Below are 22,953 nucleotides of genomic sequence, written 5' to 3'. Positions count from 1 at the left end.
GCATGGCTTTTGTCTGTCACATGCATTATAGGTATTCTTGGAATTGTATGTTGTAAGCTTGTCAGTGATTACTGTCTGGTGCTAGTGGAAGCTCTGCTTACACCCTAAGGAACCTGGAAGAAGGGTGCAGGGCTGCCTGGGCCACCTGGGGACTGAGCCTTGGATATCCCATCCTAGTGGCCTCTCCCATGGTGGCTCTGGGGTCCCTGTTTGCTTGTTTCCCTGCCTTCACTCTCTGGGCTCTCTGTCTCCAGGTTTGACTTGTCCCCTGCTGAGTTGAAGCAGTATGTCTTATTTGAACCTTGTCGAGGCCTGGAGAAGGCCCCAGAGGCCATGTTCTTACTGGGATCTGGAGTCTGTCCCCAGACAGCCCACTCCGGAGAACAGATGTGTTGGCAGAGCTTGCTGAGAAAGTAAATTAGATCAGAGCATCCTGTTTCCTGTGTATTTCAGCTGGGAATCAGTATTTGACCAGGAAAATATTGATGTAATTAAAAATGAATTGACAAATGTAGAATTTTTTTTGGTCATAGTCATTTATTAGCCAGGCACCAATGTCTTGTACCTGTAATCCTAACTGCTTACGAGGCTGAGGTCTGAGAATCCTTGTTCAAGACCAACTTAGGCAGACAAATCTAAGAGATTCTTATCTCTAATTAAACAGCAAAGAGCCAGAAGTGGAGGTGTGGCTCAAGTAGTAAAGCACTAGCCTTTAATAAAACAACTAAAGGAAAGCAAGAGGCACTGAGTTCAAGTCCCAGTATCAGCGCACACACACACACACACACACACACACATGTACATACATATATACACATACATATATACACATACACAAATAAACATACACACATACATATATACACATACATACACATATATGGCTGGGCACTGGTGGCTCACACCTATAATCTTAGCTGCTCAGGAGGCTGAGATTTGAGGATCATGGTTCAAAGCCAGCCCAGGAAAGTCCATGAACTCTTATTTCCAATAAACTACCAAAAAGCCAGAAATGGAGCTGTGACTCAAGTGATAGAATTCTAGTGTTGAGCAGATAAGCTCAGAGACATGTGCGGGCTCTGAGTTCCATCCCCAGGACCAGCACAAAAAATAAATAAAAAATTTAAAAATTTAAAATAATATCTTAAAGAATCACTTATTTCATTATAATAAAACATTAACAAGGATCTCAATCCAATGTTTACTGTAGGCCAGTGAGCATTCTGAATTAGAGCATTAATGAATTAATTAATAAACAGACATCCTTCTCACTGTAGATGTAATTCCCACAGCTCTGAGTTTCCCTTGGGCTCCAGCCTTCACTCCCTCACCAAAGGCCCTATGTAGCTCCCCACTCCTCTTCCTCATGGACCATCCAGACCCCAGGAGAAGAAGGCCGTAAACTGCCAGAAGTATGAAGACCACTGTTAAGGTGTGTCTTCCGGAGCTGGGAATGTGGCTCAGTGGTAAGAGTGCTTGCCTAGATAACATGCATGCACCAGAAGTGGTGCTGTGTGAGGTTAGCCCTCAACTGGTAGAGGGCTAACCTTGAGCAAAAGAAACTCAGGGGCTGGGAAGGTGGCTCAGTGGTAGAGCTCTTGCCTTGCATGCATGAGGCCCTGGGTTCCATTCCTCAGTACCACATAAGCAGGAAAAAAAAAAAAGGCCGGAAGTGGCGCTATGTCAAGTGGTAGAGCACTTGCCTTGAGCTGAAGAGCTGAGGGACAGTGCCCAGGCCCAGAGTTCAGGCCCCACGACCGAACCCCCCCCCCAAAAAAAGAAAGAAACTCAGGGACAGAGCCCAGGCCCTGAGTTCAAGCCCTACTACCAGAACACCCACACATACACACAAAGACACACAACCCACAAGCTGATAGCCATGTGCTCCATACACCACAAATGTTTAGGTAAGAGAACAGTGAGACTCAATAAGGACTCGGGACAATAAGGATTTAGGAGCAATCTAGCAGTTCCTAGCCATGCGTGCTCTGTTTGGATGAGAGTTGCATTGGTGATGGGGGGAAGATCCAGGCCTTCCTGCAAGTTGGGTTCTCTGTCAGGCTGCAGCCCTGCAGCTTGCAGGAGGGGGCGTGGGAGGAGAGTCTTGGAGCTGACAAGCTTTGCTCTGTGTTTACATGTATTTGTTTCTCTCCTCTCTGCATGTGTCGTCAACAAAAGCTCCATTGTTACCTGCAGCATTCTCACAACAGGAAGCTGTGTGTAGCTGGCATAGCTAGCGCTGGCAGGTATGGGAGAGCATTGCTTCCACCCAAGCCAGCTCCCGGATCCCTCCTCCAGCCAGCTCATCCAGCTTGTGTGTGGCCGTCCAGCCAAGGAGCACATGGGCCCTGATTGCAGGGGCTGGCCTGGAGCTCCTGCTTTTCACCAGTTCCTGCAGACTGAGTCCAGGGCTGTGACAGCCCTGGGCCTGACTCTGTGAAAAGAAAAACCTTGGGGGTGTTGGGGGAGCCCCCAACCAACTCCCGGGGTAATGGCCGCGCTCAATTCTGCCTTTCACATTTTAATTGTACAACAGTAATTTGGCAGCAGAGTTGCCGATGGCAAACATGCAGAAGACATTAACTTTATTTATGTTTTAGATTATTAATGTGGCTGTTAAAATTCTTCCAGTTAGTTTTGATTGAATTGTTTTTTTGTGGGATTCTGTTGTTTAATGGAGCGGTAAATAAGAATTTCTGATAATGAGGCTGAGCATCTGTCACAACAACCTGGTGTGGGTTATTAACATTTCCATTAGCGGCAGGGTGGGCAGTGATAATCCAGAAAGCACACAGTTAGAACAAAATAAATAGTTGGTGTCAGGCTGAGCGGGTGTTAATTACTATTTTATTCTATGTGGGGGGGGGGGGGTGCAGGGGGAAGTGGAAGTGGGGAGGGGCTCTCAGGGAAGAGATGACTCAGGGGTCCTTCTCAGCAGTAGAGCCAGGGTACTGGGCCATCTCCTCACAGTGGCTGCTTTGTGGCCTCCTATAAACAGATTTGAAACAAAAGGAAGCCAAGGGGCTGGAAGGTGGCTTAGTGGTAGAGTGCTTGCCTTGCATGCATGAGGCCCTGGGTTCAATTCCTCTCAGTACCACATAAGCAGATAAAGCAGAAGTGGTACTGTGGCTCAAGTGGTAGAGCTCAAGCCTTGAGCTGAAGAGCTGAGGGACAGCGCCCAGGTCCAGAGCCATGACCAACTCAAAAGAAAAAAAAAAAAAAAAGGCAGCCAAGTGGCAGTGGCTCATACCTGCTGAGATCTGAGGATCAAAGTTCAAAGCCAGCCCTAACAGGAAAGTCTGTGAGACTTTTTTTCTTTTTTTTTTCTTTCTCTCTTTTTTTTTTTTTTTTTTTTTGGCCGGCCCTAGGGCTTGAATTCTGGGCCTGGGTGTTGTCCTTGAGCTTTTTTACTCAAAGCTGGCACTCTACCACTTGAGCCACAGCCCTACTTCTGGCTTTTTGTGTAACCACAAATTGGAGATAGAGTCTTACAGACTTTCCTGCCAGGGCTGGTTTCGAACCACAATCATCAGGCCTAAGTCTCCTGAGTAGCTATGATTACAGGCAAGAGCTTCCAGCGCCCAGCTCTCTGTGAGACTCTTATCTCTGATTAACCACCAAAAAGCCAAAGTGGAGCTATGGCTCAAATAGTACAGCACTGGCCTTGAACTAAAAAGCAAAAGGACAGGTACCCATGCCCTGAGTTCAAGATCCAGTACTGGCACAACAACAAGAACCAAAAAAACAAAACAAAACAAAAGGCAGCCAGCAATCCTAGGCCTCCAGGGTAAGGCCTCTTCAGAGTCAGGCCCCCAAGATAACGCCACACAACTCACCAATCTGGCTGCCCAGACTGCTTCCAAGAGAAGGAACTAGCTTCCAGGAGACAGAAAACAAAGTATCATGAGAAAGTGTTCATGCGCAGCGTGAGGCGCAGGCCTGGGACAGCGATGGTCCAGCCACGGGACCGTGTGCTCTCTGCATTGCTCACAAATCCTTAAGTGCTGTGTCAAGGGATGGGGACCACCACAAGTCCTCAACAGTCACCTCTGTCTTTGCATGCTCCATGTGCCTGTGACAGGACACAGTGCCCCAAGGAGCACCACCAATGGTGGGAGGAGGGATGGCGGGAGGAGGTCAGACTTGGTGCTCAGATCTGAAAAGGAGCCATGTTCTCAGAAACCTGACTCCCTGTCTGCTTGAAGGGTCATCTCTGCAGACACTTCACCTCCAACATGGGTGTCACAGTGGGCCACCTGCACTTCTCATAGCAGCACCGGTGGCTCTCTTTCCTGTCACCTCTGTCTGAAAGCAGGGATGGCCCAGTCCTGGTGGTGCCCCTCATCCAAGGAGCCTTAGGTCTCTGCTGCCCTCTCCTGTGCCCTCATCCCTGTTGAGCCTCTGGGGCGGCCCATTCAGGTCTGAGCACTGGTAGCACGTGCACAGTGCCCTGGCATGTCTGTTTCCTGACTCTGCTGTGTCTCAGTAGGACCCATTCACTTTCCAGTTCTACATATTTTGGTGTGTGCATTTAAGAATGTTCTGAGAAGCCAGGCGCTGGTGGCTCAAGCCTGTCATCCTAGCTTCTCTGGAGGTTGCCATCTGAGGATCATGGTTTGAAGCCAGCCCAGGCAGGAAGGTCTGTGAGACTCTTATCTCCAATAAACAGCTTAGAAAAAGAAGTGGTGCTATGGTGCAAGTGGTAGAGTGCTAGCCTTGAGCAAAAAGAAGCTCAGGGACAGCTCCCAGGCCCAGAGTTCAAACCCCAGGACTGGCAAAAAAAAAAAAAAAAAGAAGAAGAAGAATGTTCTGAGAGACTACACAGCATTCCCTGGTAATAAAGGGCTCAGAGCAGCAAGGACAGGGTTAGGAGCTGGGGAGGGCATGGTCCGCAGGCCTCCCAGGCCAGGGCTATGTCTGAAGCAGAATCTCCCATGGAACTAGGACTTGTGCACACCAACTGGGGTGGGGGAGCTGCGCTGAGGGACCCCTTCAGGGACCCCCATTCACACAGTGCACTCTTCTTTCCTCAGCCCCTGCGATGGCCCCACAGAACATCCAAGTGACCCCGCTCTCTGCCAGCCAGCTGGAGATCACATGGGAGCCCCCACCCCCAGAGAGCCAGAACGGGAACATCCAGGGCTACAAGGCAAGCTCCGGCACCACTGCCCAGGCTCCCAGGGCCCTGCTGCTTTCTTAGTGGTGGGCACCTGGCTAGCACAGGCAGCCTGGGGCCACCACTGGGAAGGAAATCTGCCTGGCTTAGGGACCAACCCTGGGAGCAGGGGCGGGGGGTAGGCTCACCCAAAGATGCTCTGGGCTTGTCCATCCTGCTGAAGGAATCCAGTGCCCACTCCAGTTTCCAGCACCTTCTCTGAGAATAACAGGAGATGAGATGTCCTCAAAAGAACAGATTGCCCATCCTAACACTGCCCGTGGTCATTAATGCACACTGACTAGCTCTCTTCATGCAGGGAAGCTAAGAATTGCATTTCCAACAAGTTCCCATGTGGCATGGAACCCGTTTGAGAACCACCCCCACTAATATAGTCCAGGCCCACAGTAGCTAAATGGCTATAGAGATGGAGGGAAAGAGAGAGAGCCACAGTGCCAACAAGAGCTTTATCCAATGGGTATGGAGCTCCACACTGCTGCTGCTTCTTATCCTCAAGACTTTGTGGCTGGGAGAGCTTAGGAGCCCTGCACACCTGTGAAACATCCCCAGAGGAAAAAAATCCAGTGAAAATGCCCCCCATCCTTCCCCAGAATTAATCTCCCTGTCTGGCCAGGTAGAGGCCCAGTTGATCAGTTTTCAGATTGCCAGGGCCAGCCTGCCCCAATGACTATCGGACCAATTAAATGTCCATTTAAAAATGATTTTTGTAGGTATTTTATGAAAATTAATACCTTCCTCCACGGCCCAGCTGTTACAGTGATTAACGAGGTAATGGGAAGTCCTGTGAGCTCCTAGGCAAGGTGCCATTTATGGATGTCCAAAATATGTTTTTTCATTTCCTTAATGATAAAGACATTGAGCTGGGATATTGATCTCACGTTAGCATGGCCAGTGTACGCCACGAGCCTTCCGTGGTCCGCTCTGCAGACAGATGTGCAGCTGTCTCCTGCATGTGGAAGTCAGCAACTTCACCTGTGGGACCTATGCCAGCACGGGCATGGCCTGGGAGCCCCTTCATGTTGCTCCCGTGGCCCAGCTCACACTCAGGCTCACAGAGCCAGGGGGGCCTCCAACTGGTAGTGTCTTTTCAGGCAGTCCAGGTGGCATAGGCTGGGCATAGTAGCTCCCAGCCAGCTGTCTAGGAAGTCATTCTGGCAACCAATTCAAACCTTTGAGCTGGGACATCAGGTTTCCGTGTAAGAATCTCAGCGGCAACTGAGAAGAAATGCTATCTAGGGCTTTCCTACCAGCTCTGAGCTCAGTGTGGGTCTCTTTCCAGTTGTTGTTTGTTTGCCTCTTTGTTGTGTTTTAATTTCCCAAGTACTTTTGCTCCACTGATCAGAATCTTAGATGTTACAGGCATGGTGGCTCATGCCTGTAATCATAGGAGACATCAATTGGGAGGATCATAGTCTGAGGCTAGTCTGGACAAAAAAAAGCAAGATTCCATCTCAACCAACAAGCCAAATTTAGCAGCCTGTGCCTGGGATCCTAACCACATGGGAGGCCAGGCCTGGGTAGCTTTTGCTCCTGGCAGCTAAAGGAAAAGAGCTCTCCCACCCTCAGACCCCTATCTTGAACAGTGTAATTAGGCAAGTACCCTTACGCCCCAGATAAGCAACTCAGAATCACTGACCATTGCCCAGTCTATTAGACACACAACTGTCACACCGGCCTCTGCTGCTACCTGTCCCCTGGGAGAAGGTGACCCCGCTCCCCATCCTTGGGCTCAGCTTCCCCAGGACCCACCCCCAGCCTGTGCTCCTCCTCACAGATTTACTATTGGGAGGCAGACAGCCAGAATGAAACTGAGAAGATGAAGGTCCTGTTCCTCCCTGAACCCATGGTGAAGCTGAAGAACCTCACCAGCCACACCAAGTACCTGGTCAGCATCTCTGCCTTCAATGCAGCGGGTGATGGGCCCAAGAGCAAGCCTCGCCAGGGACGCACCCACCAGGCTGGTAAGTTGGGGAGGGAGGGGGTCATTTCCCCGGGGTTCAGTTGGACCAGTTTATCAGTTTGAGGTCAACCAGTGCTGGGTTCCCCAGGGAGAATGAATCTTACTTTCTCCTGGTCTCCACAGCTCTCTGTCCTGTGGTTAGGGCACAGGGGAGGTAGAGCCAGGTAAGACTTCCTGTTCCCTGGTGTCTGGCCCCCAGACCATGTGGTGTGCTAAGTCAGTGTTAGACAAGTTGGAGCAATGTATGTTTTCTCAGAAGTTCTGGAAAGCCGCAAAGGGAGGCAGGACCTGGGGTCAGCAGCGTCACCTCATTTCTGAACAACCAGGTTCTAACTAGCCCCTTCTAGAAGCTGTGTTCATATGCCTGGGCAGAGCTCCTTCTACATTGAGGCCAGGCCTCAAGGCTAGGCTCTCCTGAGTTTGGAGGCCCATAGGTCACCCCCAGCACAGCTCAGCAGTCACCTCTCTGTCACACATCATGGTTCAAAGGACAGGGGGACAGAGGCCAAGCGGGAGGAGGCCCCCAGGCCAGCTGTACTCCCTCACAAGGGAATGTGCATGCCTGTGGGAGAATCTGAGCCGGAAGGGCATGGGGAGACTCACAGAGGGCAGGGTTTGGAGCCCAATTGGGGCCTAGTACCTGGGAAGTTCTGAGGCTGAAGGAGCCAGGGATAGAAGGGGAGCAAGGAGGAAGGGAGACACTGCTTCTGGAGAGTTTCTGAGCAGCAGGGGTCAAGCGGGGGCCAGGTGTCATGCTGCCTGCACATAGCCAAGGCAGAGGGTACAGGAGCAGGCCCTGAGTTGCCTGTAGCTGCACCTCAACTTTCTGCTTCCACCAGCAGCTCCCATGGCTCTGCCAGCCTCCTTTCGCCCTCATTCCAACAGGGCTCAGACCCACAGTGTCAGAGAAATTGAGATGGAGAGACAGGCTGTCCTCTGAGACCTCCAGGACCCCGTGGAGGGTAGGGTGTGGGGGAGGGCAGGAGAGGGAAGGGGAGGAAAGGAAGAAAGGCTCCATCCACCACAGAGCTCCATCTCTCTGAAAGAGAGCATGGCAGGACCCTCAGAATCTTGCAGCCAGAACTATCTGCATTTCCTTTTCTGTTTCCATCTATTATTCATTTGTATGCCTTTGACAGTTCGTCTCTCCTCTCCTTTGTGTTTAAACTCCGTGGTTTCTCCTGCTCTTCTCAGGAGGGCCTGTGCTTCTGATTGATCCTGGGGAGTTCGGAGGTGATCAATGAAGCTCCTTTTCATCCTGTGCCATTTAGACTTCTACACCTAATCACATTCTCTCTTCTAGATGAGGGCACAGACGTGTGCATGATCCATAAAGGAGCAGTAGTGACAGTCTCTTTGTGCTCTCTGCTTCCAGCTCCTGGGGCTCCCAGCTACTTGGCTTTCTCAGAAATAACATCTACCACACTCAACGTTTCCTGGGGTGAGCCCCTGGCGGCCAATGGGGTCCTGCAGGGCTATCGCGTGGTGTACGAGCCGCTAGCACCTGTCCAGGGTAAGTCTGGGGAGAGCTGTGGCGCTCCGCAATCCGCATAATGAGGCTATTTGGTTTCACTTTCGGGCAGGGAACCTTCTAGCAGCTCAATAGGTGAAGAAGAGGCTGAACTGCACAGGCCTTTGGGCTCTGGGCCCAGCATGATCTTGCTTATGGGAGGGTGCCATGCATGTCCCCTGACCTGGTGTGCGACACTCCATGCAACTCTCCCCTTCCTCATAGTGTTCCTGTCATAGTGGTCATTGGCCCCACCACCTCAGGTCCACTCAGACCGACATGGGCAGTGTTGGCCCTTAGGATGTCATCAGCATCTCGAGAGACACCAATAGCTGTTGATCCTAGACAGCCGCCGGCCTCTCTTTTTTCCATCAGTTCCTCAACTGGCAGCCAAGTGCTGCTCCAGAAGCGAGAATCCATGCACCCAGGAGAGGAAAGGTCCAGACTGATTCATGCCCAAGACCCTCTCTCTCTTCCATGTAGCTCGATTATGTGCCAGGACAGAGATGCAGTGTACACATACTTACAGCTACATGCCCAAGTGTGCCCGCGACTGGTGCTGTGAAGCAGAGGGCTGAGATCACTCACGTGAGACGCTATCATCTGAGTCCCAGAAGAGCCTGGGGTGTCGGGAAGGATGTTGGGCCACCAACAGGACAGGAAAGACCACTTCCAAGTGGCGGCAAAGGCCCCCAAGAGAGGCACCGCTTGGTGTGAGAGAACAGCAGGGCAAGCAGCAGGCCAGAGGAGCTACTGAATGGGCTGGACCCCTACCCCCACCCCCAACTAAATACTGAAGTCTAAATACCACAGCATGGAAAGAGAGCTATTGATCCCTCCAAACTCCCTAGATCAATCAGAAACAGCCCCTGTGTGCAGTGAGGGGGGATACTTTAAACACAAAGGCACCTAGAGAAGAAAAGGCAAAGGCCAAGAATGAACAGTAGATGGGTCAAAGGAGGGGATGCGAATGGCTTTGGGATGGGTGGGTGGCAGGGGTCCCCTGGTGGGTGAATGGGGAGCTGCTGTGGAGCCTGCACAAGTTGTAGAAGAGGGGCTGCTGGCGGGGAAGGTGGGCAGGAGAGAGGAGGGGGTTAGAGATGTGGATGGAAGGAGGAGCCAGTGGAATATGCCCAGACTGGACACAAGGCCAGGAAAGGAAATGAAGCAAGGCCCCACAGCTCGCTCACACAGCAGGTGCTAGTGTACTTGCCATGTGGAAGTGTGGCTGTCTCTGATGGTGTTTTAATTCCTTTCACAACCATCTCTCTGATCTACTATATTACTCATGTAATCCACTAAGGCTTCTGAAACATGTGTTCATCACCCTACTATGTGCCCAGAGACAAATCCAGAAGTTTCTGCCCCACAGCCCAGAGTAATATGTACAGGCAGACTGTAAAAATTATAGATTATTTAATGTCTAGGAGGAAAATATATATATATATATATATATATATATATATATATATATATATATATATATATATCCAGCACATCAAATAATATTGGCTCTCCATTTAAAGCTGTGATAAAAGTTTCCTTTTAAAACAAGCACATTCAGATGAAACAGGGTTGATTTGAAGGAGGGTTTAAGCACTGGATTTTATTTCGTTGGATCTAAGATGCCATCGACTGTAAGATTCATCGTTATTTTATGACATGCTAAGAAAGAAAAAATGCTCCCAATAAACCATAATCCAGTACTCTTGCATCGTCAGTTCTGAACTGCATCCCAAATCAGATGTGGAAATCTGAGCAAGAAAAAAAGCAGCATGTGTGAGGCCATAGGTGAACTTCGGCACATGGCATTGGGGTGATCTGCACACATGGTTTTCAGAACCCAAGAGGACACTGGGAGAACCCGACTGATGTCGCCGTTGCCAGGGCATGTTGTTCTCCCCAAGGCCTGGGGCATGTGACCAGCCACTCACCCCTCCTCCCTGCACAATGAGAATTCCCAGAGACCTTGCCATGCTCCCTGCCCAGGTCCCACATTTTCCCTGACACACAGGCTCTCGCTCAAGCACACACACACACACACACACACACACATACACACACACACACACAAATAGGTTCACGTCACACCCAAGCCCAGAGCACAGACATCTTTCGCAGGACACACAAACTATATCTGTTCACATGAGGAATAATTAGGAAAGCCATGGCTAGTCAATCCACAGGTCCTTCCTGTTCAGAGTCCTTTCAGATTAGCAGCTGCCTGTCCCTCATGCCAGGTCACAACCCTCCCCCGCAACTACTTCCCCCCTCCCATCCCTGGTCCTGCAGGCCTGGGCTCTTCATGTTTTGCCATGGAAGCGGCTGCTCTCCGGGTGGGGAGCTCTGTGGATCAGTGGGGAATTCTGCACCACAGGAGACACTCTGCAAAGTGTGTTGTGATCTCCACCTCAGGCACTTCTGCACCTGGGTTTCTATAAACCTCCCATCCCCCCAACCTCCCAGAGTGGGGGAGTGCCCCACGCTGCTGAGTTCTGCTGGGGCCAGGATTTCTGTTTCTGCCTCCGTAGGAAAGTCAGAGCATTTGAAAGGTATGGCCAGGCACCCATGCTCCCAGTGTTCCACACACCTGTAGCTGACTGTGGACTGTAGACACAGACCCGCCAAGAGTGGCACAGTGATGGGCACTCAGTGCTAGGCTGGCCCTGTATTACACAAGGACCACTCGTTCGCTTCTTTTAAAAAATTGTTTTTCATTTGTTAGCTTTTTATGGAGAAAGTAGGCTGGGACCCTTTCATTCCTGTGCCCCTGGAGAGCTGCGTCTTGAGAGCTAGGAGAGGTGAGACTGGAACCCCAGTGGGCCAGTCCCCATGTGGAGATCTGGACTGCCATGGTGGAGGGTGGGGGGAGCTGTCAGGAGCGCTCATGTTTCTGAACTGTGAAGGTTACAGGGAGAAACAGGCTCCAAGGATTCCTTAAGGCATCTCATATTCCAAATTGTTACACAGCTGGGTGTGGCCTTGTCCCTCCAGGGTGATGACAGGTGTGATCACGTGAGTCACAACCATTTTCGCCTGTGTTCACAAGTGCTAAGACCAGCTGTCACCAGCACTGAGAGAGCTGGCTCCTTCCTTCCATCTATGCTGGATATCCCTGGCTTCTGTGCCCAGTACTTTGTGCACGAGAATGGAGCAGGAGGGGGCTGAGCTCTGAGTGCCTGGCAGCCCTCGTGGTTAGAAACAAGCCAGCCAGACCCCTGGTGTCTGACCTGTTGTCTGATCCCAAACTCCCGTGCGCACCTCATGGCAGATCCCACAGCACTGGTGGCAGGAAGTGCCTGGCCCAGCACCATGACCCTAGTACTCAGCGCCAGGGCCCCCAGGCCTCCTCTACTCCCACACAGACCCCACCACACCCCACACCTCTGTCCCTGCTCCAGTCAGTGGAGAGGCTACCTGCTTGGCCTCAGACAACAGACCACAGGCTGGCTTGGGACAGAGCTCACCAACCAACTCCCAGTACCCTCTGGGGACCTGTGAGCCGCAGGAGTCCCCACCCACTACAGATGGCACAGTTTTTTCCCACCTGACCATTCACCTGCATGGATGGATGCTTTTGTTAGGACTCTGTCAGAACAAGGCCCAGGCTGCCACACAGAGTGAAGGAAGATCAGCCAATAAAAGACCAACAACAGTCTGGGACCAAATGGGACCAATGAAAGTCTGCTGCGCAAGAGGGCTTCCCCCAGATGCATGAGCTCTACCTGCTCCTGAGCCCCTCCTCCCCTTTCCCTAGGAGCAGTGGCTGAGAGCATCACCCTAGTGCTCACACCACCTGGGCCCTGGAGTGTCACTCAGGGTCACTCCCTGTGATTACTTGGGGCTGGTACAGCCATTGTGACTGCACCAGTGATTAAACATACATCTGCACACAGGCACAGAGGGCATGCCTGTAATCCCAGTGCTTAGGAGGCTTGTTCCTCCCTCCCAAAAGAAACAAAACAAGCCAACCTCAAAGCATCAGCACGTGGGATATTCCGATCCTCCCACTGTGTGTGGAACCTGGCCACCACACAGATTTGCCTGAGAACCCTGCAGGTGGTCCACAGGCGCATGCAGGGACCACATAGAACCTGCTTCTCCAGCAAAGACTCACCGAGTGCTGCAGTCACAGGGCTGAGCCCAGGCAGGATCCCCTAGGGCCAGCCCTGGCAGAGGTCTGCTCAGCAGAGCATGAGCCAAGGTGAATGGCAGCCTATTCAAGAGTTTGGGTTTGGCATAGTTTGATACCCAGCCATATGTGAGGTTGAGAACAGGACCCAGATTCTGTGTAGATTGCAGAGCTCTGCTTATTTAATGCATCCAACAATAGCAGCCAAGCAGTATCCTTACCACAGACCTGGCTTCCAGTTCAGCCTTGCTCTCCAGAGACACTACCACCTCAGAACAGACAGGAAACCAGGACTACAGAGATCAAGTACCATGCCCAGCATCACACAGGAAAAGGTAGCAGGCTGAGTTTAGATTCCAGATCTTCCATTCCAAGTAGTCCCTTACTTGCTGCCTCTGCCAATCTACAGAGAACCAGCTCAGGGCAGAATGGCAGACAGGAAGCACCTGACCTATGGGTTGAGGATAAGGAGGAGGCAGACACTCCTCGAGTACATGATGCTGTGGAGTAGCTGAGAAATGCCAGAACTCAGAGTAGATGCTGATCAAGGGAAAGGGCACGGACCAGAGACAATGATGGCCCAAACCCAGAAGGCTCTCTGGACCTCCCTGCTACCAGGCTCAGCCTCCACAGTCCTGCCTCCCCATGCCCAGGCCAGCTCCTGCCCAACAGCCACAGGCTCTGACTCCCGAGCCTGCCCTAGTATGTCTCCCCATGGCCAGGCACAGCTGTGGCACACCCTCCTCTTTCTCCTCCTTGCTAGACTCTAGGTTTTCCAACAGGAAACTAGGAAAGAATAACTCCCTCTTACAAGGTTTGCAATGTTTCTAAATACTGCCAATGCCATTCACTGCTCAGAGACATAATTGCAAACATAAAGAATATATCAGGCATCTTTTGGGGGGACTAGAATTAGCTTCACTGTCTTTGGTAATGGTGTTTCTTTTGTGAAGATTACCAAGGATAAGAGAGGGGTGTTAGGGGAGGTGTGTGTGTGTGTGTGTGTGTGTGTGTGTGTGTGTGTGTGTGTGTGTGTGTGTGTGTGTGGTGTGTGTGTGTGTGAATTGCTATAAACTCCAAGTGTGTTTTGGAGACAGAATCTTTTTTTTTTTTGGTGGGTCATGGGGCTTGAACTCTGGGCCTGAGCACTGTCCCTCAGCTCTTCAACTCAAGGCTAGCGCTCTACCACTTGAGCCACAGTGCCACTTCCAGTTTTCTGGTGGTTTATTGGAGAAGAGTCTCATGGACTTTCCTGCCAGGGCTGGCTTTGAGCCATGATCCTCAGATCTCAGACTCCTAAGTAGCTAGTATTAAAGGTGTGAGCCACCAGCACCCGACTCTTTTTTTTTTTCTTCTGATCAGCTGTGGGGCTTGAACTCTGGGCCTGGTTGCTGTCCCTGAGCTCTTCAGCTCAAGGTGAGCACTCTACCATTTGAGCCACAGTACCTCTTCTGGTTTTTTGGTGGTTAATTGGAGAGAAGAGTCTCATGGATTTTCCTCCTCCAGGAGGCTTTGAACTATGATCCTCAGATCACAGCCTCCTAAGTAGCTAGGATTACAGGCTTGAGCCACCACCACCTGGCTGGAGACAGAATCTTTAAAATGCAGTAAATGTGGGGAGAAGGAGAAGGAGAAAAGGAAGAAGAAGAGGAGCAGGAAGAGGAGGAGAAAGAAGAAGAGGAAGGGAAGCAGGGGGAGGAGGAGGGGGAGGAGGATCACATAACAATTTCTCCTGCAAGTGAATGCTGGTGAGATGCTCGGACTGATTTTCCTGACAGCCTCACAGTGCCCAGCAAAGCCAAGGGAAGCAGAGAGAGCACAGCCAGTACCCATGGGGCCCCTCCGACACAGCCCTCACTCATCCTGTGTGTACAACTGATCCCTGGCCAGTCTCTGTCACTACAGAGCACCCCCTGAAAGCCCCTGGAGCACCATGCCACTGGAGCATACCCCACTGGGAGCACCAACCATCAGTACCAGCCCCCTGGGAGCACCAGCCATCAATATCACCCCTTGGGAGCACCAACCTTCATTACCGCCCCTCCTGGAAGCACCAGCCACCAGTACCACCTCTCTAAGAGCACTAGCCATCAGTAATACCACCCCACTGGGAGCACCAGTCATCAGTACCACCCCCTGGGAGCATCATCATTCAGAATACCAGTAACTGGAGCACCTCTACTCGACTCAAGCCCCATGGGGCTCAGAGTCCCACTCTGCCTGGAGCCCAGAGCCTTGGAGCACTGAGCCAGATTCTTGAGAATCTGATTTTATGGCAGGACTATTTTTATGTTTTTAAAAATGTTTTAAACAGTAGTATTTTATAGGATTGCACCCTGAGGCTTGGTAGTGCAGGGTATGGTTTAAAAATTGACTAAATAAATAAAATTCTGACACACTTGAGATGGCAGAGAGGCCAGGCTGGCTGTACCTCCTGGTGGGATAGAATTTATAAAATCTGTACATGGGTTTGTTTGTGCTCCAGGGAGAAAGAAGGCAGAAAATAGTTGCTAGCAGAATAACTTTACCTCTGGCAGAACCCAGCTTGATTGTGGATGGAAATCACTGTGGACCTGGTCATCCTGCAACTCCTTTCCCAAACAGACTATGAGGTTAAGGTCTGGGTCTCTGGGCAGAAATGGATGATTTTTTCCTTTTTTTTTTTTTCATTTGTTTTTCAAAAACAAATATGGAGGGAAATAGTCCCAAGCGAGCCATCAGTGGCTCACACCAGTAATCCCAACTATTCAAGTTGCTGAGATCTAAGGACTGCGATTTTTGAAGCCAGCCCAGACAAGATAGTCAGTAAGACTCTTATCTATAATTAACCATCAAAAAGGCAAAAGTAGAGCTGTGGCTTAAGTGGTAGAGTACCAGGGTTCAACGTAAAAGCTAAGCAACAGTACCTAGGCCCAGAGTTCAACCTCCAGGACCAGAAAAAAAAAAAAGCAGCCCTCGCTGGGCACTAGTCATTCATATGTGTAATTTTAATTCTAGCTACGTATGAGGCTGAGTCTGGAGAAAAGGGATCACATTTCTAGCCCAAGGAAGTTCTCTGAGACCTCTTCTCAACCCATAAGTAGACATGGTGGTGCATGCCTGCCATCCTGGTTGTGCATGAATACTCAAATAGGCAGATCACTGCCCCAGTACATGCCCAGACAGGAAGCAAGACCCTATCTCAACAACAACAAAAAAAAAGCACATACACACAAAAAGCACAAATCAAGTCTGGAAGAATGGCTCAGCAGTGGATTGGCTGCCTAGCAAATGTGTAGCCCTGAGTTCAAACTCCAGTAAAACCAATAATAATAAATATAAAAATAAAATGAAATAATAATAATAGTAATAATGAAGGCATAATACAAAAAGTGAAGTGGCTTGGAAACACACATTTTGGTGACCTTGAGGATTTTCTCAGATGGCTTTGACCGCTCACTGTAGTGAGAAGCACTTTGGTGTCTCTGAAACATAATCTTGATGTGTGAAAGGGGTTAGACAGCAGCCCAGGTCCTCCAGCACCCTGGCACTGTGTCCTGGATGGCAGGCTTGAGCGGCTGGACCCAGGATGAGAGGCACAGCCACAACTGCGGCTTTTCTCAGTGCTCTATACCCAGATCGGTGTGGAACATGGCGGCTGCTCACTGTCCCAGAAGTAACTGACAAGGATCTGTCCTCTGAGCAGTCCTGTCATTGAAGATTGAGTTAGTGTCTAGATAGATAGATAGATAGATAGATAGATAGATAGATAGATAGATAGATAGATAGATAGATAGATAGATAGATATTCCTCAAACTTATTTAACTAAACTATCCCTTCTTTCTTCTGGGAAACTGCAATATTTATATCATCTTCCATATTTGCACTTTCCCCCAAAATATTAAAAATCTCCATTTTGTAATTATAATTATCCTACACCACAGTTTGGGCTACCTCAAATCAACCATGGCTTTAAAATATTAAATTCCAGGGGCTGGGAAGGTGGCTCAGTGGTAGAGTGCTTGCCTTGCATGCATGAGGCCCTGGGTTCGATTCCTCAGCACCACATAAGCAAAAAGAAAAAAGCCAGAAGTGGCGCTGTGGCTCAAGTGGTAGAGCGCTAGCCTTGAGCTGAAGAGCTGAAGGACAGCGCCCAGGCCCAGAGTTCAGGCCCCACAACCAGACCCAAAAAAAATAATAATTAAATTCCAGACAAAAACAATTTATAAGTTCAGTACTGAGGCTTGAACTCCATGCCTGGCACTCTTAGCTTTTATTATTTAGTTAGTTCGTCTTGGGAGGTTTTTTTTTGGGGGGGGGGGAGGTTTGTCGGTCATAGTGCTTGAACTCTGGGCTCAGGTGCTGTCCCTGAGCTCTTCAGCTCAAGGCGAACACTCTACCACTTGAAAACCACTTCTGGTTTTCTGGTGGTTTATTGGAGATAGTAGATCTCAAGGACTTTATTGCCTGGGCTGGCTTTGAACCCTGATCCTCAGATCTCAGCCTCCTAAGTAGCTAGGAATACAGGCATGAGCCACAAGAGTCCAACTTTCTTAGTTAGCTTTTATATTCACAGCTGGTACTCTGCCACTTGAATCAGACCTTCAGTCCAGTTTTTTTGCTGGTTATGCGAAAATGGAGTCTCATAGACTTTTTTCTACCCACTTGACTTAGAAATGTAATCCTCCAGGTCTCAACCTCCTAAGTAACTAAGATTACTGGTTGAGCCACCAGCACTGGCCAATGTGTAAGTCTTAAGTTGTGTGCCATCATGAGTACTGATGAATGAACATGGATCCACTGTTCCACCCAGGATGGGACTCATGCCTTTGTTCAGCATGTCTACTCTGTACCCACTAGCCACTGGCTGGTCACTCAGTTATATCATCTCCGTTACATCATCCATTATAGTAAGCAGGCTTGTATGCCGGTCAGCTCATTTCACTTCAGGATAGCCCTGAAGTTCAAGAGCTCCAGGCCATAAGGGAACAAGCTCATGCAGATGGGGTGCTAGTTTATATAACATTGGGGACCTAGCCGTAGGGTGCCACCCAGGATTGCAGGTATCCTCTGTGGTCCTGAGCCCTGTACCCCATAGATAAACATGCTCCTGTGGCAAATTCACCAGCAACACTTGCACATCATGCACTTGGTGACGTATTTTCTGGGGAGACTTGTCTCTCCGGTCATCATTCTTAGGATGGAGAGGGGGGCTCTGAGGGCAACAAATGGATCTCCCATTATCTGTGCTTGCAGGCCTATGGGTGATTTGCTCCAGTTATTTGATTCTGACCATCCACAGGTCAGCCAACCCAACGAAGCCGCCCACCCCTCATGGAGGAAGCCACCTTTTAACTAGATCAGGCATATTCCTCTATCTTTTCTACACTCTTCTTTCCTTCTTGACTGACTCAGGAGGCTCACATTTGCCTACAAAGCGACATAGGACTTTGTACAGCTCTGAAACCCCATCCTGAAGCCAGGCAGGTGACACCCCTCCCCACGGTGCCCACCAGCTGCTGGGCTGCTCCAGCCTGCTGGCTCATGAGGTCCGCGCAGCCTCTTATGTCATGGGCTTGGATTTTTTTTTTCCCTTTGTTAGTACCACTTATCAAGCTTAGATTCTAATTACACTTATCTGGGTTGAAAATTGGCCATGATCACCACTTAAACTCCTCGTAATTGTAAAAAAAATACTTCCATCACCAACCACAGGGACTGTTTCTCTTGTTATAAAAACAGATGGGAGCCGGGTGCTGGTGGCTCATACCTGCCATCCTAACTGCTCACTAGACTGAGATCTAAGGATCATGGTTCAAAGCCATCCTAGGCAGGGAAGTCCATGAGACCCTTATCTCCAATAAACCACCAAAAGAGCTGGAAGTGGAGCTGTGGCTCAAGTGATAGAGCACTAACCTTGAGCAAAAGAGCTCAGGGACAGCACCTAGGCCCCAAGTTCAAGCCCCAGGACACACACACACACACACACACACACACAAACAGATCAGATACTCACCTGCTTCCTGTCACTCATTCCCCCACCCTCTGCTTTCCTTCCCTTTGGCTGTTCCAGGGGTGAGCAAGGTGGTCACTGTGGATGTAAAGGGGAACTGGCAGCGCTGGCTGAAGGTACGAGACCTCACCAAGGGAGTGACCTATTTCTTCCGTGTCCAAGCTCGAACCATCACCTATGGGCCAGAACTCCAAGCCAATGTCACAGCTGGGCCGGCCAAGGGTAAGGATATGGGACTCCACGCAGGAGATGGGGTGTCCCTTGCTTCACACTTCCTTGAGTTCAGGACTTGCCTGCACTCTCCGCTGAGTGCTTGCTGGAGATGCTCAGGTATGTGAATGTCCCTGGGTTTCAAGTTCATAGTTGTTAAGCATATAAAATCTGGTTTGTCTTCTGAGAAAAAAATCTTGGTGATGGGAAGTAAGTGGGGATTGGAGGTATGCCTCAGATCACAGAGTACCAGCCAATGAGAATAATAATAATAATTAATAATAATAATAAGTGAATTTAATTTTTGAAGTAAAGACACAAGAAAATCCTCAAGTGTTTATACATGTCAATAGAAGGCCTCACCTAGCCACTGATCACATGTAGACAACGGGGTGGTATTTAGAAGGGGCGCCAGACCTTCTGCCCTCATTGTTTCTTTCCCTTCTTTGGTCCCTGTGGATGCCAAGTATGGTATTACACTCCTATGATCCTGGCTACTGAGGAGGTGGAGGTAGGAAGATCATGGTTTCAAGACCAGCCTAGACAAAAGTGCAATACCCTATCTGAAAAATGAACTAAAAAAGATATGGAAGTGTGGCTCAAGTGGTAAAACACCTGCCTAGCAAGCACAAATCCCTGAGTTCAAAACCCAGTATCAGCCAGGCACCAGTGGCTCACACCTGTAATCCTAACTACTCAGGAGGTTGAGATCTGAGGATAGTAGTTCAAAGCCATCCTAGGCAGGAACATCTGTGAGACTCTTCTCTCCAATTAACTACCTGAACACTGGAAGTGGTGCTGTGGCTCAAGTGGTAGAGTATTCACCTTGAGCTGAAGAGTTCAGGGACAGCACCCAGGCTCAGAGTTCAAGCCCTACAACACACACACACACACACACACACACACACACACACACACACACACACACACACACACACACACACACACACACACACACACACCAGTACTGTCAAAAAGGAAGGGAAAAAAATGAAACCTGTTGGAGCATGAGGGTCAGTTCCCTCAAGGCCAATGTCCACCCTCTCTTCTCCTTTTACCTCACAGGGTCCCCAGGGTCACCTAGAGATATCATGATTACCAAGTCTTCCTCTGAGCTGACGCTGCAGTGGACAGAGGGGAACGCCGGCGACACACCCACCACAGGCTACGTCATTGAGGCTAGACCCTCAGGTAAAGACAGTTGGGCCTAGCAGCTGCTCTTGCCCCTGTGCACCTGCCCAGCCACCAGACCAGCATGACCCAAGCAATGGGATCTTAGCCAAGCTGAAGTCAATGGTCCAGGAGTTTCAGGGTCACGGCCCCTTGGCCCCATATTTCTCTACAGGGGTGAGGGAGGACCTGTGTCCAAGGAGATGTTTATCCCCCCTCTCCTCTTCAGTCTCCATAAGCATAGCTGTACTGTTAATGCCTAGGCTTATGCTCCTGATGGTTGAGCCGTGATGGTATTTGTCCTTCTCAGGAACAGGTGGGTGAGGATCAGGGCACTTACTGACATTCAGCCCCTTGGAAAATTCCAGGAGTGTGTTCAGGGGCTGGGCTCGGGGTCCGATGCCAGCAGCCTGTGGTGGGAGCAGTAGAACCCACGGACACATGGGCTCCTGCACCTTTTAGGCTTTGGAAGCCAGGTGTCAGGTCCCGTCTACCACGTGGAGAATCATCTGTGCCCTCCTTCCAGCTTTCCTGTCCCATCCGCCCTCTTTACTCACACGTAGTAATTATTCATAGTGGGATGAGTGGGAATGGGATGAAGCATGGTATTTTTATACATGTATAGTGTGCATTGACCAAATGCAAGCACATCTCTGGCTCCCTCTCCTCCTCCTCCTCTAACCTTCTCCCCTTTCTTCCCATCCTCCCTAACCCTCCTTTCCTCCTCCTCCCCTTCCCCTCCCCAGTCCTTAGGAATCACAGCTCTACCTTCAGGTGGACTTAAGTTTCCATATCTGAGAGAAGATACTCAGTACTTGTTTTTCTGTGTCTGGCTTTTTTTCACTTCATGTGTTCTCCATCTCTATCCATTCTGCTGTGAATGACAGAATTTCGTTTTTCTTTATGGTTGGATCATAGTGCATGGTACATGGAGAGCACAGTTTGTCTTGGTCCAGGTTTGGTGGAAGTAGGAGGTGGCTGAACCTTAAAGAGGTGGAGTCTAGGAGGTGCTATGTTGGTCAAGGGGAGGATGCTGATTTGCAGAGGGACTAGCACTGGGCTCCTGTGGTAGATGTTAGAAAAGAGTTAAATCACCCCCACACTGGTTGGTGTCCTGTCGTGCCAAGCATCCTTCTCTCCCAGATACAAAGTGCCATGTGTGACACAGCCAGGGACCTCACCAGACTAGAACTCATTCCTAGAACCATTCTCTGAAAGCTTCAGAACTGTGAGCTAAAGAAACCTAGATGCTTAAGAAAGAACTCAGCCTCAGTTATGTTGCTACAGCATCAGAATATGGACTAATAAGCAGAGTTGGTGGATGAAATTCAGAAGATCGAGAAACTCAAATGGGAAAGAGAATGCAGATGTTTCGTCTGGACGCCCTGGAAGCCAGAAGGCCAAGGGCAAGACGTTGGCAGGGTTGGTTCCCACGGAAGGATGAGAGGAAGAATCTGTTTCTTGCTTTTCTCCAACTTGTGGTGGTTATTGGCACTTCCTGGCATTTCTTTGCTCATATCTGCATCACTCCTCTCTCTGCTTTGTTTGTTTGTTTGTTTTAACTTAGGGCCCCACACTTACTAGGCAAGCTCTCTACCACTTGAGCCACGTCCCCAGCCTCTTTGTACGTTGGTTATTTTCATTTTTGTTTGTTTTTGTCTTTTTCTGTGTGTGCTATTGCTTAGCTTTTTTTTTTTTCTTCAAGGCATTCTACCACTTGAGCCATATTTCCACTTCTGAATTTTTACTGGTTAATTGGAGATGAGAGTTGCTCAGATTTTCTGCCTGGGCTGGCTTTCAACTGTGATCCTTAGATCTCAGCCTCCTAACTACCTAGGACTACAGGCGTGAGCTACTCACACTGGATTACCTAGTTGTTTTCAATGTAGGAACTTTGTCCAGCCAGCCAGAGCTGCAGTCTTCCAACTTGTGCTTCCCTGGTAACTGGGATGACAGGTGTGTGCCACCTCATCCAGCCACTAGTTGAGACAGACTCAGAAACTTCTATGCCAGGCTGGCCTTGAAACTCAATCCCCCCCAATTTTTGCCTCCCAAGTAGCAAGGATTACAGCCTTAAGCTACCATGCCTGGCTACCTGTCTATTATTATTTCACATGGCCTTCTCTTTGTGTGTGTATCTCCGGCCATAAGTCCCTTTAACAGCCCTATCCCCAACTAGGTCATTGTGAGGCAGAGGTGGTCAGGACTTCCACACAGGAAATTGCAGCTTGGGGCAGCTGTAACTCTACCCATCATGGAGGATGAGAAACTTCCTGGGATGTCATCAGTAGACAACATCCTACAGATAATTCATCCTACAGATAATTCTCAATGTCATGTCTACTCACCACAGCTTTGAAACAATGGTTCATTATTAAACATTCCAGAACTTTTCTTTTTTTTGTGGGGCTTGAACTCTGGGCCTGGGCGCTGTCTCTCAGCTCTTCAGCAAAAAGTGAGCACTCTATCACTTGAGTGATACCGCCACTTCTGGTTTTCTGGTGGTTTATTGGAGATGAAAGTTTCATAGACTTTTCTGCCCTGGCTGGCTTTGAACCAGGATCCTCAGATCTCAGCCTCCTGAGTAGCTAGGATTATAGGCGTGAGCCATGGACACCCTACTTTCTAGACCTTCTTATCTGGTGAGTTCATGAAGAAGTATAGACTTCTTATTTGCTCCAAGGACAACAGTGGTCATAGGCTGCCTGTGTCAGCTGTCTTCCACAAACCTGTGTGGAGCTCAGAGGAAATCACATGGTGCATACCTCTAGCTTTACCAGGAGACCGAGGTCACCAGATGTT

The 22,953-nt window shown here is 49.6% G+C and overlaps 1 protein-coding gene across 1 annotated transcript in view; it reads left to right on the top strand.

The window, feature by feature from the left end:
• Positions 1-22,953, top strand: part of Sdk1 (sidekick cell adhesion molecule 1) — an 836,641-nt gene that overhangs the window by 777,822 nt on the left and 35,866 nt on the right. The window contains exons 36-40 of the mRNA XM_042686840.1: positions 5,034-5,149; positions 6,951-7,137; positions 8,512-8,649; positions 18,832-18,993; positions 20,047-20,172. Of these exons, the coding sequence (XP_042542774.1) occupies positions 5,034-5,149; positions 6,951-7,137; positions 8,512-8,649; positions 18,832-18,993; positions 20,047-20,172 (729 nt within the window). The remainder of the gene's footprint in view (positions 1-5,033; positions 5,150-6,950; positions 7,138-8,511; positions 8,650-18,831; positions 18,994-20,046; positions 20,173-22,953) is intronic.

Source organism: Dipodomys spectabilis, unplaced genomic scaffold (assembly GCF_019054845.1).
Source record: "Dipodomys spectabilis isolate Male_0828 unplaced genomic scaffold, ASM1905484v1 ptg000098l, whole genome shotgun sequence".
NCBI classification, from domain to species: Eukaryota; Metazoa; Chordata; class Mammalia; order Rodentia; family Heteromyidae; genus Dipodomys; species Dipodomys spectabilis.
The sequence above is the reverse complement of the archived record's forward strand: the minus strand, read 5'-3'. Positions and strand labels throughout refer to the sequence as shown.